Source organism: Oncorhynchus kisutch, linkage group LG15 (genome assembly GCF_002021735.2).
Source record: "Oncorhynchus kisutch isolate 150728-3 linkage group LG15, Okis_V2, whole genome shotgun sequence".
NCBI lineage: Eukaryota > Metazoa > Chordata > Actinopteri > Salmoniformes > Salmonidae > Oncorhynchus > Oncorhynchus kisutch.
In genome coordinates this window covers 66,350,199-66,368,363 of record NC_034188.2, presented here as the reverse complement: position 1 = coordinate 66,368,363, position 18,165 = coordinate 66,350,199, and the positions used below count along the sequence as shown (strand labels likewise).

Here is an 18,165-nt window from a genome sequence, read left to right as displayed (position 1 = left end):
AGAGGGCGAGCCAGAGAGAGGAGAGAGAGGGGAGCGCAGAGAGGAGAGGGAGCAGGAGAGGAGCGAGGCCAGAGCCAGAGACGAGAGAGGAGAGGGCGAGCCAGAGAGAGAGAGAGAGGGCGAGCCAGAGAGAGAGAGAGAGGGCGAGCCAGAGAGAGAGAGAGAGGGCGAGCCAGAGAGAGAGAGAGGGCGCGCCAAAGAGCGAGAGAGGGTGCGCCAGAGCGAGAGAGGGTGCGCCAGAGCGAGAGAGGGTGCGCCAGAGCGAGAGAGGGTGCGCCAGAGAGAGACACTCAGGGAGATAATTATCAGGCAAGGTAATCAATTATTTCTCCCATCTCACCCCCATCCGCCCCTACACACACATCAAAGACACTCCACTTTAGATTAGTGGGCGAAGTACAAACACCCCCCTGACACAGACACACGGCTTTCCTCTCCTGTGGGACCAGGCTGTTTTCCTGTACTGGCTGTCTCTCCTCTTTTCATCTGGCCACTCTAATCCCATACACTGGGAAGGGTGTGTGGGGATCATAAGTACAGCATGGGTATTATTAGGAACCTACTAGATCTTGAAATACATACGACTGTGTGTTTATGTCAATACACAGGGGACATTTTCTGTGTGTACTCACTGTAAGTACATGCAGAGCCGCACTCCTCGCTGTCGCCTGAGCCTGTTAGCGTGTATGAGCAGGTCGTATGCAGGATTAGGGAGTAATGGATTACAAAAAAAATGTAACTAATCTGTTACGTAACCAGCACATATATTGTAATCAGATTACAGATACTTTGAAAAACTAGAAGATTACTTCTAGGATTACTTTTAAATTCCGAAAGGACTTTTGCGAGAAAAAACATATTTGACGCCTTTCTGTTACCTCAATGTCATTCAAATCAGCATTTTAAATTGGTCAAGTTTAAATTGGTTTGCCTGACTTTGACCACAAGTCCGAGACCACTATGATGACACATCAAATATGTTTGATGGATCGCGGGAGAATAGCAGGAATAGTATTTTGTAGGCTACAGTCCAAGCAATGTCTTCCAATGGTGCGACTGTTGTCTTCATCCAAAGATTATCCAACTTGAACAAATACCTGGAGGTACGGATGACAGCAGTGGTGTAGCCTACGGGCGATACGGGACATTCACTAATTATTGATACGCCATCTACATAGCGCATTGATAAGAATCACACTGCTTAAAAAAGGTATCATTTTAATGAATGATATCATAAATAGGACTGGTGGAGTTGTCACACATGCAGCGAACACAGACATGGAAATGTCTGCTCTACCAAAAATTACAACCAATTAATTGCAGCATTACCACAAAAATGGAAGAGGCAAGTAGAAGGGAAAAAAGTAAGGAACTTGTATGTCGGCCCTGAATTAAAGAACATAAATGGTTAAAGAAAAGTGTGATAAATAAAATCATATACCAACTTCATTTAAGGACCAAAAAACTGACAGCTGTGCCATATAAATTGCAAAATAGTTGGGAAGAGATTTTCGATGTACCCATTCCATGGCACATGGTTTATGAATTGACACGCAAAACAACGCCGGATTCAAAACTTCACATTTTTTCAATATAAATTACTATACAAAATTCTTGCAACTAATAGAATGTTATATATATGGGGGATACAATCTTCCCACCTCTGCAGAATCTGCTGTGAGGAGGCAGAGTCATTAGATCATTTATTTTGGTATTGTCCATATGTAGCTGGTTTTTGGTCACAGGTCCAGGAATGGCTGAAGAATTGCAACATTTACCTAGAAGTAACACTGCAGATAGAAATACTGGGTGATTTGAAAAATAATATAATCATTATTTTAGCAAAAATGTTTATTTTGAATTTACAAATCTGTAGAAGCTATGAGAATAGGAAGGTTCAATTATTTTGTGAAGCATCACAGCACAGTTGAAAAATACATGACAAGTAGAAATTCGAAATGGATGATGTTAAGAGATACATGGGAGGGGTTGAATGGAGCTGAAGGGTGGGACTAATAACAACAAGATAACCAATGTAAAACATACGGGGTCTGTAAAATGTATATAAGTTCAGACATTTTGTGAAACAGCACAGATACAAATAGAAATTGCCCATAAATCGTTGGTTTTGCGATCAGTGGACAGCCAGTGAAAAGTGTGCTCTTGCAACAGCTGCATATAGTGGGTTTCCCAGCCAATAGAATAAATGATTGATGGAGTTCCTCTCTTCTAAACTTCTATGTGGTACTGTACTCCATACTGTCAAAGACGAGTTATATCCACGAGTGGGGCTTGTATTGCTCAATCTAATTCAAATGCTGATAGACTTAAACAGCTGCAAATGATCGAGATATCAAAGTGTCACCAACAAAAACATACGGGGCATTCGGAAAGGATTCAGACTCCTTGACTTTTTTCACATTTTGTCAAATTACAGCCTTATTCTAAAAGGACTTACTTTTCCTCCCCTCATCAATCTACACACAACACCCCATAATGACAAAGACAAAACAGGTTTTTAGAAACTGTGCATCGACACAATCCTGTCTCGGAGCTCTACGGACAATTCCTTCGACCTCATGGCTTGGTTTTTGCTCTGACATGCACTTTCAACTGTGCACTTTCAACTTATTTAGACAGGTGTGTACCTTTCCAAATCATGTCAAATCAATTTAATTGACCACAGGTGGACTCCAATCAAGTTGTAGAAACATCTCAAGGATGAAAAATGGAATGTACCAGAACTACATTTTAAGTCTCATAGCAAAGGGTCTGAATACTTATGTAAATGTGATATTTAAGTGTTTATTCTAGAAATGTGCTAAAATGTATAAAAACCTGTTTTTTCTTTGTCATTGGGGGGTATTGTGTGTAGATTGGGGAGGATTTTGTTGTATTTAATCCATTTTAGAATAAGGCTGGAATGTACCAAAATGTGGAGAAAGTCAAGGAGTCTGAATACTTTCCAATGGCACTGTATATTGCAAGTCCACACACAGTAGTAATGCAATGGATTTAACACAGAATACTCCTATTCCCAGAGTGCATTTCACCTCCCAGGGTGCAATGCTGCACCCATGGCTGCTGGCTGGCTAGTGGCTACTGCTAGTAGCAAGCCTAGTCAAATGCAAAGTAGTCTAAACATATTGCTGTCAAGTTATAAGTGCATTTCGAAAGAGACTTTTGGGTTGTGTAATCATATTATAATGCTCACATGGATGTCATGCTGAATATATGTTCATGCCATTGTCCCTCTAAAATTATTCAAATTTAGTATAATAACGACTACGTTACAATGCAAAAACGTTGTTTTTGTATGTCCTTTTGGAACTAAACCTCCCTTGCACTGCTTTGTAACACCTTTTGCTTAGTTGTTTCAGTGGTCTGGCCCTCATCTACTCTGTAATCAAAGATGACTTTCTAATTGTAATTTGTTACATTTACTAGTTAAGGCACACATCTGTATATAAGGTCCCACAGTTGAAAGTTCATGTCACAGCAAAAACCAAGCCACGAGGTCGAAGGAATTGTCATTAGAAGTCTGAGACAGGATTGTGTGTAGGCACAGATCTGGGGAAGAGTACCAAAACATTTCTGCAACCCTGAAGGTTCCCAAGAACACAGAGGCCTCCATCGTTCTTAAATTGAAGAAGTTTGGAACCACCAAGACTCTTCCTAGAGCTGGCCGCCCGTCCAAACTGAGCAATCGGGGGAGAAGGGCCGTGGTCAGGGAGGTGACTGAGCACCGATGGTCAATCTGACGGAGCTCTAGAGTTCCTCTGTGGAGATGGGAGAACCTTCCAGAAGGACAACCATCTCTGCAGAACTCCACCAATCATGGTAGAGTGGCCAGAAGGAAGCCACTCCTCAGTAAAAGGCACATGACAGCCCGCTTGGAGTTTGCTAAAAGGCACCTAAAGGACTCTGACCATGAGAAACAAGATTCTTTGGTCTGATGAAACCAAGATTGAACTCTTTGGCCTGAATGCCAAGTGTCACTTCTGGAGGAAACCTGGCACCATCCCTACAGTGAAGCATGGTGGTGGCAGCATCATGCTGTGGGGATGTTTTTCAGAGGCAGGGACTGGGAGACTAGTCAGGATCGAGGGAAAGATGAACAGAGCAAAGTATAGAGAGATCCTTGATGAAAACCTGCTCCAGAACGCTCAGGCCCTCAGAAGTTTAACCTTCCAACAGGACAACAAACCTAAGCATACAGCCAGGACAAACAGGAATGGCTTCAGGACAAGTCTCTGAATGTTCTTGAGTGGCCCAGCCAGAGCCCGAACTTGAAACCAATCGAACATCTCTGGAGAGACCTGAAAATAGCTGTGCAGCAACGCTCCCCATCCAAGCTGACAGAGCTTGAGAGGATCTGCAGAGAAGAATGGGAGAAACTCACCAAATACAGGTGTGCCAAGATTGTAGCATCATACCGAAGAAGATTCAAGGCTGTAATCGCTGCCAAAGGTGCTTCAACAAAGTACTGATTAAAGGGTCTGACGACTTATCTAAATGTGATATTTCAGTTTTTTATTTGTAATAAATGTGTAAACATTTCTACATTCTTGCTTTGTCATTATTGGCTTTTGCCTGTAGATTGATGAGGGGGAAAAAAACAATTGATCAATTTTAGAATAAAGCTGTAACGTAACAAAATGTGGAAAAAGGTCAAGGGGTCTGAATACTTTCTGAAGGCATTGTAGAGGCCTTAAAAACACCTTATAGTTAATTTCTGTCGTTTTGGAACTAAAACTATTTATTTAATACATTACATTATTTAGCTGTAATGAATAATGAATCATACGTCTAATGAATGTCATTTGATCCAATTTTATGTCCAAAGATGAGCAAATTATCCCTGATATGTATCAAATGACATTTTGAAACAGTTGACATGTAATTGTACAGTCTCCGATGTGGTTTTGCATAATGAACAAAGGTATTCGTCTGTTACTTAATCTGGTGTAGTATTTTAGAAAGAAATGTACCATAGAATAGAAGATATTTCTATTTGTTATTTTATTTGTTCAACATATTGTTTAATGTTTAAATAAATAAATAAAGTTTATTCCGTGATTTCAGCTTTCTTTTCTTTGCAGTGGTATTGTTTTGGTATCTAGTATTGTTTTGGTATGGTATCTAGTATTGTTTTGGTATCTAGTATTGTTTTGGTATCTAGTATTGTTTTGGTATCTAGTATTGTTTTGGTATGAAGTACCATTTCGGTATCATGATACTAAACCTGGTATCGAAGTAAAACATCTGGTATTGTGGCAACACTAGCAGGTAGATGACAGAGTCGGGGAGCGAGGATGGGGAAGGTATGTTTAACAATGCCTGGGGAAGTGTTGGGTAGGAAGGTACTGTATGACAGAAACTGTCTGACTGTAGGTAGGTATGACAGAGGCTGAGAATAGGATGGGTTTACAATGATAAAGGCTGAGTCACTCACACGATGGCGTTGACTTTTCGGTCGAGGCGGGGGGAGGTGCACCCCAGGATCTCTCCAGGGGACAGGGGACGACACTGGGGAACCACCACCTCATACTCTGGCCTCAGAGCTGCACTCACCGCCTGGGGGGAGGGGAAGAGACAAACAACCATTGATAGATATAAAATAACATCTACTTTTCTATTTTCACACAAAGTAAGACGCTGAGAGCGAGTGCAAACAATTTAGGCAAGAAAGAAGCAGCAGAGAGTAATATGCTCTTTTCAGTTGGAGGTAAACAGGGAACATAGACGCTGACCTGATGACTCCCTACTCCATTTTGGATGACCTACACACACCGTGAGCTGTGAGTGAGTGAGCAAGAGGCACACACACACTCACAGCAACTGCCCAAACAAAAAACTAAATATGACACACACACACCCAAACCGCCCCAACACACAACAAAAACATGACACACACATCAGCATGTCAGAATGTATCAATAACACTGGTTACATTAGCATGGTCCTAGTGTTGGTCACTGACAGAGAGGAGGGCAGCAGAGAGGAGACGGAGGAGGTAGCTAGCTCTACTGTGGATCTATAACTGCTTATGTAAAGGCCTGAGATGAGCTGCAGATACATGATCTGAGATTTCACAAGTTCACTCCTTCTTTCAAGTCCAAAATAACTGCAGCTGGGTTTTCAAACCCACACTTGAACTGAACTTCAAGAGGCAGGCAGGAGGTTGGCTCACACAGGAGCAGAGCTCTTCTATGTATGCAGCATGTAGGCTAGGCTTAAACTGTACATGTACACATAGGGTTAGATGCACATACAGTCCCCCACACACCAAAGATGCACGTACACACACACACACACACACATACCTGCAGTGCAGCCACAAACTGGATAGTGCTGACGAGTGCCAGAGAGTGTCCAGGGGGGAAGTTGAACTTGACCGTGTCCAGAAAGTGTGCGTTGTCCATCTGGATATCAACAAACACGTACAGCATCTTAATGCCTGCCGTGGAGTCTATAGGGACTGGAGGGAGACAAAGACAGGGTTAGGATGAATCATTTAATACACTACAAGACCAAAAGTATGTGCTCATTGAACATCTCATTCTAAAATCATGGGTATGAAGATGGAGTTGGTCCCCCTTGTGCTGCTATAACAGCCTCCCCTCTTCTGGGAAGGATTTCCACTAGATGTTGGAACATTTCTTTTGGGAATTGCTTCCATTCAGCCACAAGAGCATTAGTTGGCGATTAGGCCTGGCTTGCATTCGGCATTCTAATTCAGAACAAGTTCTTCCACAACGATCTTTACAAACCATTTCTGTGTGGACCTCGCTTTGTGCACGGGGGCATTGTCATGCTAAAACAGGAAAGGGCCTTTCCCAAACTGTAGCCTCAAAGTTTAGGTTAAGATTTCCCTTCACTGGAACAAAGTGCCAAAGGACCATTATTCCTCCTCCACCAAACGTTACAGTTGGCACTATGCATTCGGTGTAGGTAGCATTCTCCTTGCATCCGCCAAACCCAGATTTGTCCGTCAGACCGCCAGATGGTGAATCGTGAGTCATCACTCCAGAGAACGCATTTCCACTGCTCCAGAGTCCAATGACGGCGAGCTTTACACAACTCCAGCCGACGCTCGGCATTGTGATCTTAGGATTGTGTGCAGCTGCTTGGCAATGAAAACCCATTTCATGAAGCTCCAGGCGAACAGTTGTTGTGCTGACGTTGCTTCCAGAGGCAGTTTTTAACTCTGTAGTGAGTGTTGCAACAGAGGACAGATGATTTTTTCTTCAGCGGTCCTGTTCTGTGAGCTTGTTTGGCCTACCACTTCGCGGCGGAGCCGTTGTTGCTCCTAGACGTTTCCACTATATGGCAGGGTCTACAGACAATCACGGATTACAAAAGGAAAACCAGTCACGTCGCAGACACAGACACCTTCATCGCCCCACTTTGAGGATAACACAGTGCCACCGACGCGGCCCGCTCCCAAGGACTGTGGGTTCTCATTCCACGTGGTCAACTTGAGCAAAAACATTTCAGCATGTTAACCCTCGCAAGACTGCCGGCCCAGACGGCAGTCCTAGCCGCGTCCTCAGAGCTTACACAGTCCAGCTGGCAAGAAATGTTTGAGGACATATACAATCTCTCCCTATCCCAGTCTGCTGTCCCCACTTGTTCAAGATGTCCACCATTGTTCCTAAACCCAAAAAAGCAAAGGTAACTGAACTAAATGACTATCGCCCCATAGTGTTACTTCTGTCATCATGAAGTGCTTTGAGAGACTAGTCACAGATCATATCACCTCCACCCTACCTGACACCCTAGACCCAGTCCAATTTCCTTACCACCCCAATAGGTCCACAGACGATGCAATCGCCATAACACTGCACACTGCCCAATCCCATCTGGACAAGAGGAATACCTATATCAGAATGCTGTTCATTGACTATAGTTCAGCATTCAACACCATAGTACCCTCCAAGCTCATCATCAAGCTGGAGGCCCTGGGTCTCAACCTCTCCCTGTGCAACTGGGTCCTGGACTTCCTGACGGGCCACCCCCAGGTGGTGAAGGTAGGAAACAACATCTCCACACCGCTGATCCTCAACACTGGGGCCCCACAAGGGTGCGTACTCAGCCCCCTCCTGTACTCCCTGTTTACCCATGACTGCATGACCACGCACGCCTCCAACTCAATCATTGAGTTTGCAGATGACACAACAGTAGTAGGCCTGCAGATACATGAGGGGTAATACGGAGGGTAGTACGGATGGTAGTACGGTCTGCCCAACGCATCACCGGGGGCACCCGATGTCACAGGAAGGCCAAAAAGATCATGCAGAAGGCGAGGTCAGTACAGGTGCATCAAAGCTGGGCCCCGAGAGACTAAAAAACAGCTTCCATCTTAAGGCCATCAGACTGTTAAAATAGCCATCACTAGCCAGCTGCCACCCGACTACTCAATCCTGCACCTTAGAGGCTACGGCCCTATATACATAGACATGGAATCACTGGCCACTTTAATAATGGAACACTAGTCACTTAAATAATGTTAACATACTGCTTTACTCATCTCATATGTACATACTGTATTCTATTCTACTGTATTTAGTCAATGCCCTTCCGATATTGATAGCCGAATATACACTAATTTGAAGGGGTGTCCACATACTTTTGTATATATAGTGTATGTTATGTCAGTTTTATACCACAGACATGGAGTACTCCTCAGAAGCCTAGCATTAAACTACAGTCACAAATCTGCACACACAGCACACACCCACTTTTAGAATAGAGCTGAAACCCTTTCCACGTGATTGAGCCGGCACACACACACACGATGTTGGGCACTGATGCAAATACCTCAATTATTTAGGGAAGGAGAGGGACACATGCAATTACTATTAATATTATTAATTTCACAGGCCATTTACGATGCGCCCGCCTGGGCTTAGGAAAGCCAGAGACTTAGGGACAGGGGTGAGCGGGATGGAGGGAGTGGGGGAGAGGGATGGAGGGAGTGGGGGAGCGGAATGAAGGGAGTGGGAGAGAGGGAGAGAGAGAGTGAGGGAGCGGAATGAAGGGAGTGGGAGAGAGGGAGGGAGAGAGTGAGGGAGAGGGATGGAGGGAGGGAGAGAGTGGGGGAGAGGGAGTGGGGGAGAGAGGGAGAGGGAGAGAGAGGGAGGGATTGGGGGAGAGAGGGAGGGATTGGGAGAAAGGGAGGGAGTGGGGGAGAGGGAGGCAGTGGGGGAGAGGGAGGTAGTGGGAGAGAGAGGGAGGGAGGGAGTGGGGGAGAGAGGGAGGGAGTGGGAGAGAGGGAGTGGGAGAGAGTGCTGAGGGAAAAGGGGTATAAGGGCAGGGATAAAGAGAGAAGAGAGAAGCATTATCTTTGATTTTGATCATGGTAATTACAGTTCCTCTTGTTTTACATGCAATTTACACAAAGGACATTTATGCTGTGATTAAGCAAATGGGCCATTTTCATGTCAATGTTTAAACACTTGTAATGTAGCTCATTTCATGCCACAGACATATGAATAAGAGATGGAGAGATAAAGCGGAGAAGGCGTGACAGGGAGAGGAAGAGAGAGACAGAGAGGAATGGTAGATATTCATCTGGACAGAGGGGTGGTAGATATTAATCTGGACAGAGGGGTGGTAGATATTCATCTGGACAGAGGGATGGAAGATATTCATCTGGACAGAGGGATGGTAGATATTCATCTGGACAGAGGGATGGTAGATATTCATCTGGACAGAGGGATGGTAGATATTCATCTGGACAGAGGGATGGTAGATATTCATCTGGACAGAGGGATGGTAGATATTCATCTGGACAGAGGAATGGAAGATATTCATCTGGACAGAGGGGTGGTAGATATTCATCTGGACAGAGGGGTGGTAGATATTCATCTGGACAGAGGGGTGGTAGATATTCATCTGGACAGAGGGGTGGTAGATATTCATCTGGACAGAGGAATGGTAGATATTCATCTGGACAAAGGGATGGTAGATATTCATCTGGACAGAGGGGTGGTAGATATTCATCTGGACAGAGGGATGGTAGATATTCATCTGGACAGAGGGATGGAAGATATTCATCTGGACAGAGGGGTGGTAGATATTCATCTGGACAGAGGGATGGTAGATATTCATCTGGACAGAGGGATGGTAGATATTCATCTGGACAGAGGAATGGTAGATATTCATCTGGACAGAGGGATGGAAGATATTCATCTGGACAGAGGGATGGAAGATATTCATCTGGACAGAGGGATGGTAGATATTCATCTGGACAGAGGGATGGTAGATATTCATCTGGACAGAGGGATGGTAGATATTCATCTGGACAGAGGGATGGAAGATATTACACCCCCCGCCTTTGCCCTCAGAACAGCCTCAATTCATCGGGGCATGGACTCCACAAGGTGTCAAGCGTTCCATAGGGATGCTGGCCCATGCTGACTCCAAAGCTTCCCACAGTTGTGTCAAGTTGGCAGGATGCCTTTTGGGTGGTGGACCATTCAAATCCAATCAAAGCTTATTTTGTCACATGCGCCGAATACAACAGATGTAGACAGTGAAATGCCTACTTACAAGCCCTTAACCAACAACGCAGTAAAAAAATGACAAAAAAATAAGAATAAGAAATAAAAGTAACAAATAATTAAAGAGCAGCAGTAAAATAACAATAGCGAGACTATATACAGGGGGGTACCGGTACAGAGTCAATGTGCGGCGGCAAAGGTTAGTCGAGGTAATATGTACATGTAGGTAGAGTTATTAAAGTGACTGTGCATAGATAATAACAGAGATGCACACAGGAAAATGTTGAGTGTGGGAAAACCCAGCAGCTTTGCCACAAACCGGTGCGCCTGGCACCTACTACCATACTTCATTCAAGGCAATTGCATTTTATGTCTTGCCCATTCAGCCTCTAAATGGCACACATACAGAATCCATGTCTCAATTGTCTCAAGGCTTAGAAATCCTTCTTTAACCTGTCTCCTCCCCTTCATCTACACTGATTGAAGTGGATTTAACAAGGGACATCAGTAATGGATCACAGCTTTCACCTGGATTCACCTGGTCAGTCTGTCATGGAAAGAGCAGGTGTTCTTAATATTTTGTATACTCAGTATATAGTGAGCAATATGTTTGGAAAATCAAATCGTAGTAACATTGAATCGCAATACATAGAATCATGAGAATCACAATACATGTCGTATTGGCACCTAAGTATCGCGATAATACTGTATCCCGAGGTCCCTGGCAATTCCCAGTCTTGTTAGCTATAGAAGTGGGCAGGAAGAAAACATATTGCCATTCAATTTTGGGTGGGATAGGGAGAGGTAATGAACTGTATATATTAAAACAAGAGAATGAGGGGAAAGGGAAGGAGAGGATTTGGAAGGCACTAGGAGTGATGAATGGATAGGAGTATCAGGAATGAAGGACAGGGAAGGAGAGGATTTGGAAGGCACTAGGAGTGATGAATGGATAGGAGTATCAGGAATGAAGGACAGAGAAGGAGAGGATTTGGAAGGCACTAGGAGTGATGAATGGATAGGAGTATCAGGAATGAAGGACAGGGAAGGAGAGGATTTGGAAGGCACTAGGAGTGATGAATGGATAGGAGTATCAGGAATGAAGGACAGAGAAGGAGAGGATTTGGAAGGCACTAGGAGTGATGAATGGATAGGAGTATCAGGAATGAAGGACAGAGAAGGAGAGGATTTGGAAGGCACTAGGAGTGATGAATGGATAGGAGTATCAGGAATGAAGGACAGAGAAGGAGAGGATTTGGAAGGCACTAGGAGTGATGAATGGATAGGAGTATCAGGAATGAAGGACAGAGAAGGAGAGGATTTGGAAGGCACTAGGAGTGATGAATGGATAGGAGTATCAGGAATGAAGGACAGAGAAGGAGAGGATTTGGAAGGCACTAGGAGTGATGAATGGATAGGAGTATCAGGAATGAAGGCAAGGGAAGGAGAGGATTTGGAAGGCAGAGTGCAGAGCAGAGAGTGCAGAGAGTGCAGAGCAGAGAGTGCAGAGTGCAGTGCAGAGAGTGCAGAGAGAGCAGAGAGTGCAGAGAGAGCAGAGCAGAGAGTGCAGAGAGTGCAGAGCAGAGAGAGCAGAGAGTGCAGAGCAGAGAGTGCAGAGAGTGCAGAGCAGGCAGGCAGGCAGAGACATAGACATACAGCTGCTGCTTGTTTACAGGTGCTCCCAAAAACAAATGGCACAGCATAGTGGGATCGATCCATTCTCTGATCACATTAGTACGGCTGTCTGAGAGCACTGCAGTCACTTCAATTAAAAGCACTGCCGATGAGACAGCCCCAACTCATTCTGTTTCTCACTTTTCATTTCCTCCATCTATATCACTCACTCATTCAATCATCCCTTACTCCTTTTCTCATTCAATCACTCCCTCACTCATTCAATCACTCCCTCACTCATTTTCTCACTCATTCAATCACTCCCTCACTCATTCAATCACTCCCTCACTCATTCAATCACTCCCTCACTCATTCAACAATTCAATCACTCCCTCACTCATTCAACCACTCCCTCACTTATTTTCTCACTCATACAAACACTCAGTTAACATGAGAACATGCCACACACATATGCAAGCACACACGTAGGCACGAAAGCTCGCAAACGCACGCAAGCACGCGCACACACAATCACTCACACAGTCACACACACAGCAACAGCAGGTGGGACAGAGGAAAACCTCAAAGTCAGAGAATGAACAATGACAGGCAGCGATAGGAAAAAAATAGAACAAATGATGGAGAGGGAGAGATGGAGTGAAGAGGGAGAGACAGTCAGGGAGGGCAGTGTTTTTAATCTCCTGCAGGTGTCTGACACAGTTGTGTTGCTGATGAAGCCTCAACACTTGGTAGCGCCTCCATGCTCTGGACACTACGCTGACAGACACAGCAAACCTTCTTGCCACAGCTCGCATTGATGTGCCATCCTGGATGAGCTGCACTACCTGAGCCACTTGTGTGGGTTATAGACTCCGTCTCATACTACCACTAGAGTGAAAGCACCGGCAGCATTCAAAAGTGACCAAAACATCAGCCAGGAAGCATAGGAACTGAGAAGTGGTCTGTGGTCACCACCTGCAGAACCACTCCTTTATTGGGGGTGTCTTGCTAATTGCCTATAATTTCCACCTGTTGTCTACTCCGTTTGCACAAAAGCATGTGGCATTTATTGTCAATCAATGTTGCTTCCTAAGTGGACAGTTTGATTTCACAGAAGTGTGATTGACTTGGAGTTACATTGTGTTGTTTAAGCGCTCTTTAAATTTATGGATAAAAAAACGTTCCCGTTTTAAACAAGATATTTTGTCACGAAAAGATGCTCGACTATGCATATAATTGACAGCTTTGGAAAGAAAAACACTCTGACATTTCCAAAACTGCAAAGATATTGTCTGTGAGTGCCATAGAACTAATGCTACAGGCGAAACCAAGATGAAATTTCATACAGGAAGTGCCCCAGATTTTGAATGCGCTGTGTGTCTCCTTATATGGCTGTGTATGGGTCACGAATGAGCTTAGACTTTCTGTCGTTTCCCCAAGGTGTCGACAGCATTGTGACGTATTTGTAGGCAAATCATTGGAAGATTGACCTTAAGAGACTACATCTACCAGGTGGCCGCTTGGTGTCCTCCGTTGCAATTATTGGGTAATCTCCAGCTGCGTGTATTTTTCGTTTGCTTTGAGGAGAAACACAGATGCCACGAATGATTTATCATCGAATAGATATGTGAAAAACACCTTGAGGATTGATTCTAAACAACGTTTGCCATGTTTCTGTCGATATTAATTTGGTATGTTTCTGTCGAGTTAATTTGGTAAAAGGTTTGGCGTTGTAGAGACTGCATTTTCAGATTTTTTTCTTAGCCAAACGTGATGAACAAAACGGAGCGATTTCTCCTACACAAATAATCTTTTTGGAAAATATGAACATTTGCTATCTAACTGAGAGTCTCCTCATTGAAAACATCCGAAGTTCTTCAAAAGGTACATTATTTTATTTGAATGCTTTTCTTGTTTTTGTGAAAATGTTGCCTGCTGAATGCTAGGCTTAATGCTATGCTAGCTATCAATACTCTTTCACAAATGCTTGTGTAGTTATGGTTGAAAAGCATATTTTGAAAATCTGAGATGACAGTGTTGTTAACAAAAGGCTAAGCTTGTGAGTGAATATATTTATTTCATTTCATTTGTGATTTTCATGAATAGTTAACGTTGCGTTATGGTAATGAGCTTGAGGCTATAATTACGCTCCCGGATACGGGATTGCTCGATGCAAGAAGTTCAAACAAATTTTTCAACCACTCCACAAATTTCTTGTTAACAAACTATAGTTTCGGCAAGTCGGATAGGCCATCTACTTTGTGCATGACAGAAATCCTTTTTCCAACAATTGTTAACAGACAGATTATTTAACTTATAATTCACTGTATCACAATTCCAGTGGGTCAGAAGTTTACATACACTAAGTTGACTGTTCCGTTAAACAGCTTGGAAAATTTCAGAAAATGATGTCATGGCTTTAGAAGCTTCTGATAGGCTAATTGACATCATTTGAGTCAATTGGAGGTGTACCTGTGGATGTATTTCAAGGCCTACCTTTAAACTCAGTGCCTCTTTGCTTGACATCATGGGACAATCAAAAGAAATCAGTTCTGTCTCCTAGAGATGAACGTACTTTGTTGTGAAAAGTGCAAATCAATCCCAGAACAACAGCAAAGGACCTTGTGAAGATTCTGGAGGAAACAGGTACAAAAGTATCTATATCCACAATAAAACGAGTCCGACATAACCTGAAAGGCCGATCAGCAAGGAAGAAGCCACTGCTCCAAAACCGCCATGAAAAAGCCAGACCACGGTTTGCAACTGCACATGGGGACAGAGATTGTACTTTTGGGGGAAATGTCCTCTGGTCTGATGAAACAAAAATAGAACTGTTTGGCCATCATGACCATTGTTATGTTTGGAGGAAAAAGGGGGATGCATGCAAGCCAAAGAACACCATCCCAACCGTGAAGCACGGGGGTGGCAGCATCATGTCGTGGGGGTGCTTTGCTGCAGGAAGGACTGGTGCACTTCACAAAATAGATGGCATCATGAGGTGGGAAAAGTAGGTAGATATATTGAAGCAACATCTCAAGACATCAGTCAGGAAGTTAAAGCTTAGTCGCAAATGGGTCTTCCAAATGGACAATGACCCCAAGCATGCTTCCAAAGTTGTGGCAAAATGGCTTAAGGACAACAAAGTCAAGGTATTGGAGTGGCCATCATAAAGCCCTGACCTCAATCCAATAGAATATTTGTGGGCAGAACTGAAAAAGTGTGTGCGAGCAAGGAGGCCTACAAACCTGATTCAGTTACACCAGCTCTGTCAGGAGGAATGGGCCAAAATTCACCTAACTTATTGTGGGAAGCTTGTGGAAGACTACCAGAAACGTTTGACCCAATTTAAACAATTTAAAGGCAATGCTACCAAATACTAAATACAACCTTCGAGCTCGGCAGAGACGAAGGTTGAAAGTCATGCGTCCTCTGATACACAACCCAACCTAGCCGCACTGCTTCTTAACACAGCACGCATCCAACCCGGAAGCCAGCCGCACCAATGTGCCGGAGGAAACACTGCCCGGCCCGCCACAGGAGTCGCTGGTGCGCGAGACAAGGACATCCCTACAGACCAAGCCCTCCCTGACCCGGACGACGCTAGGCCAATTGTGCGTCGCCCCATGGACCTCCCGGTCGCGGCCGGTTATGACAGAGCCTGGGCGCGAACCCAGAGTCTCTGATGGCACAGCTGGCGCTGCAGTACAGCGCCCTTACACTAAAGGCCTCCCGGGTGGCGCAGTGGTTATGTACACTTTTGACCCACTGGGAATGTGATGAAAGAAATAAAAGCTTAAATAAATAATTCTCTCCACTATTATTCTGACATTTCACATTCTTAAAATAATGTGGTGATCCTAACTGACCTAAGACAGGGGATCTTTACTGGGATTATATGTCAGGACTTGTGAAAAACTGAGTTTAAATGTATTTGGCTAAAGTGTATGTAAACGTCCGACTTCAACTGTAAGTATCATGATAATATCGTATCGTGAGGTCCCTGGCAATCCCCAGCCCTATTTGACTAGTGGAAATTCATCCAGTAATTTTGTAGCTGAGCTGATTGTAGAAGAGGCGTCTCATTTCAGCCTTATAACCAGTATGACTGGCTAGTGCTGCCTTTTATCCATCATGTTCTTTTTTATGCCAGTGCAGAATACAGAGTGTGTGTGTTGTGTGTCTGTTATGTGTATCGCTTGCTTGTTGGTTTGTTAGAGTGGTCGGCTGATGTATTGGATTAATATTCTCATGGTCAGATGTGGTATTTGGGAGAGGTGAGCCTTGTTCAGATCGTTCTGCCAGGGAGATATCACAAATATTGATTTAGCATTCCCTGCTATATTGTGCTGCAGACAGGCAGAGAGCAGCGCAGAGAATGAAGGGTCCTTAAGATCTGCACAGGCTTTTCAAAGGACAGCCCTAATGCATGTTCTCCATTGATCGTCTGAGTAAATGTGCTGCTGTCCAGCCTCTAAAGGTCTGACAGGCCTTACAAAGCTGCAGCTAAGCACACACACTGAGCTATTGAGTACTACCCATTGCCAGGCACTTGTAATACAAAACCTACAGTCTGTATGTGCTGCGGGTATTGATCTCGCTGCTTTATACCCTGGCTGGAGGCCATGGGGTCTGTCTATCATTCTTATGCCTCGAGTGTGTGTGTGATGTGTGTGATGTGTGTGTGTGTGGTTGTGTGTGGCTGTGTGTGTGTGGTTATGTGTGGCTGTTTGTGTGTGTGTGTCAGGGTTTCTATTCTGGTGCTCAGAATGACAGAAATCACATTTAGATGATGGTAATTAACAGAACATAGAACTCATGTAATAACGTAGCAAATAAAACTTCATTTTCAGCCTCCCGAATGGCGTAGCGGTCTAAGGCACTGCACCGCAGTGCTGCGTCACTACAGATCCTGGCCGTGACCGGGAGACCCATGAGGAGGCGCACAATTGGCCCAGCGTCGTCCGGGTTAGAGGAGTTGTCCTTGTCCCGTCGCGCTCTAGTGACTCCCATGGCGGGCCGGGCACAAGCACGCTGACACAGTCGGCAGGTGTACGGTGTTTCCGCCGACACATTGGATGTTTCAGAGGACGCGCAGCTCTCAACCTTCACCTCTCCAAAGTCTGTACGGGAGTTTCAGCAATGGGACAAGACCTTAACTACCAATTGGATATCATGAAATTGGGGAGAAAAAGGGGTTAAAAGAACCTAGAAGGCAGCATCCTGGAGTCACCTCTTCACTGTTGGCATTGAGACTGGTGTTGTGCGGGTACTATTTAATGAAGCTGCCAGTTGAGGACTTGTGAGGCATCTTTTTCTCAAACTAGACACTCTAATGTACTTGTCCTCTTGCTCAGTTGTGCACCGGGGCCTACCACTACTCTTTCTGTTCTGGTTAGAACTAGTTTGAGCTTTTCTGTGAAGGGAGTAGTACACAGCATTGTACGAGATCTTCAGTTTTTTGGCAGTTTCTTGCATGGAATAGCCTTATTTCTCAGAACAAGAATAGACTGACGAGTTTCAGAAGAAAGATCTTTGTTTCTGGCCATTTTGAGCCTGTAATCAAACCCACAAATGCTGATGCTCCAGATACTCAACTAGTCTAAAGAAGGCCAGTTTTATTGCTTCTTTAAATCAGCACAACCATTTTCAGCTGTGCTAACATAATTGCAAAAGGGTTTTGTAATGATCAATTAGCCTTTTAAAATGATAAACTTGGATTAGCTAACACAACGTGACATTGGAACACAGGAGTGATGGTTGCTGATAATGGGCCTCTGTAAGCCTACGTAGATATTCCATTTAAAAAACAATCTGCCGTTTCCATCATCAATAGTCATTTACAACATTAGGGGGCACTATTTTGACGTCCGGATGAAAAGTGTTCCCAAAGTAAACTGTCTGCTACTCAGGCCCAGAAGCTAGGATATGCATATTATTAGTAGATCTGGATAGAAACACTCTGAAGTTTCTAAAACTGTTTGAATGATATCTGTGAGTATAACAGAACTTATTTGGGCAAACTATCCAGGATTGTTTTTTTTGA

The 18,165-nt window shown here is 44.2% G+C and overlaps 1 protein-coding gene across 2 annotated transcripts in view; it reads right to left on the bottom strand.

The window, feature by feature from the left end:
- The window catches only part of LOC109904856 (2-(3-amino-3-carboxypropyl)histidine synthase subunit 1), a 108,395-nt gene that overhangs the window by 42,315 nt on the left and 47,915 nt on the right, over positions 1-18,165 (bottom strand). For both annotated transcript variants that reach the window (XM_031790858.1, XM_031790859.1), the window contains exons 5-6: positions 6,327-6,481; positions 5,456-5,577 (exon numbers count right to left, since the gene is read on the bottom strand). In XM_031790858.1, the coding sequence (XP_031646718.1) occupies positions 5,456-5,577; positions 6,327-6,481 (277 nt within the window). The remainder of the gene's footprint in view (positions 1-5,455; positions 5,578-6,326; positions 6,482-18,165) is intronic.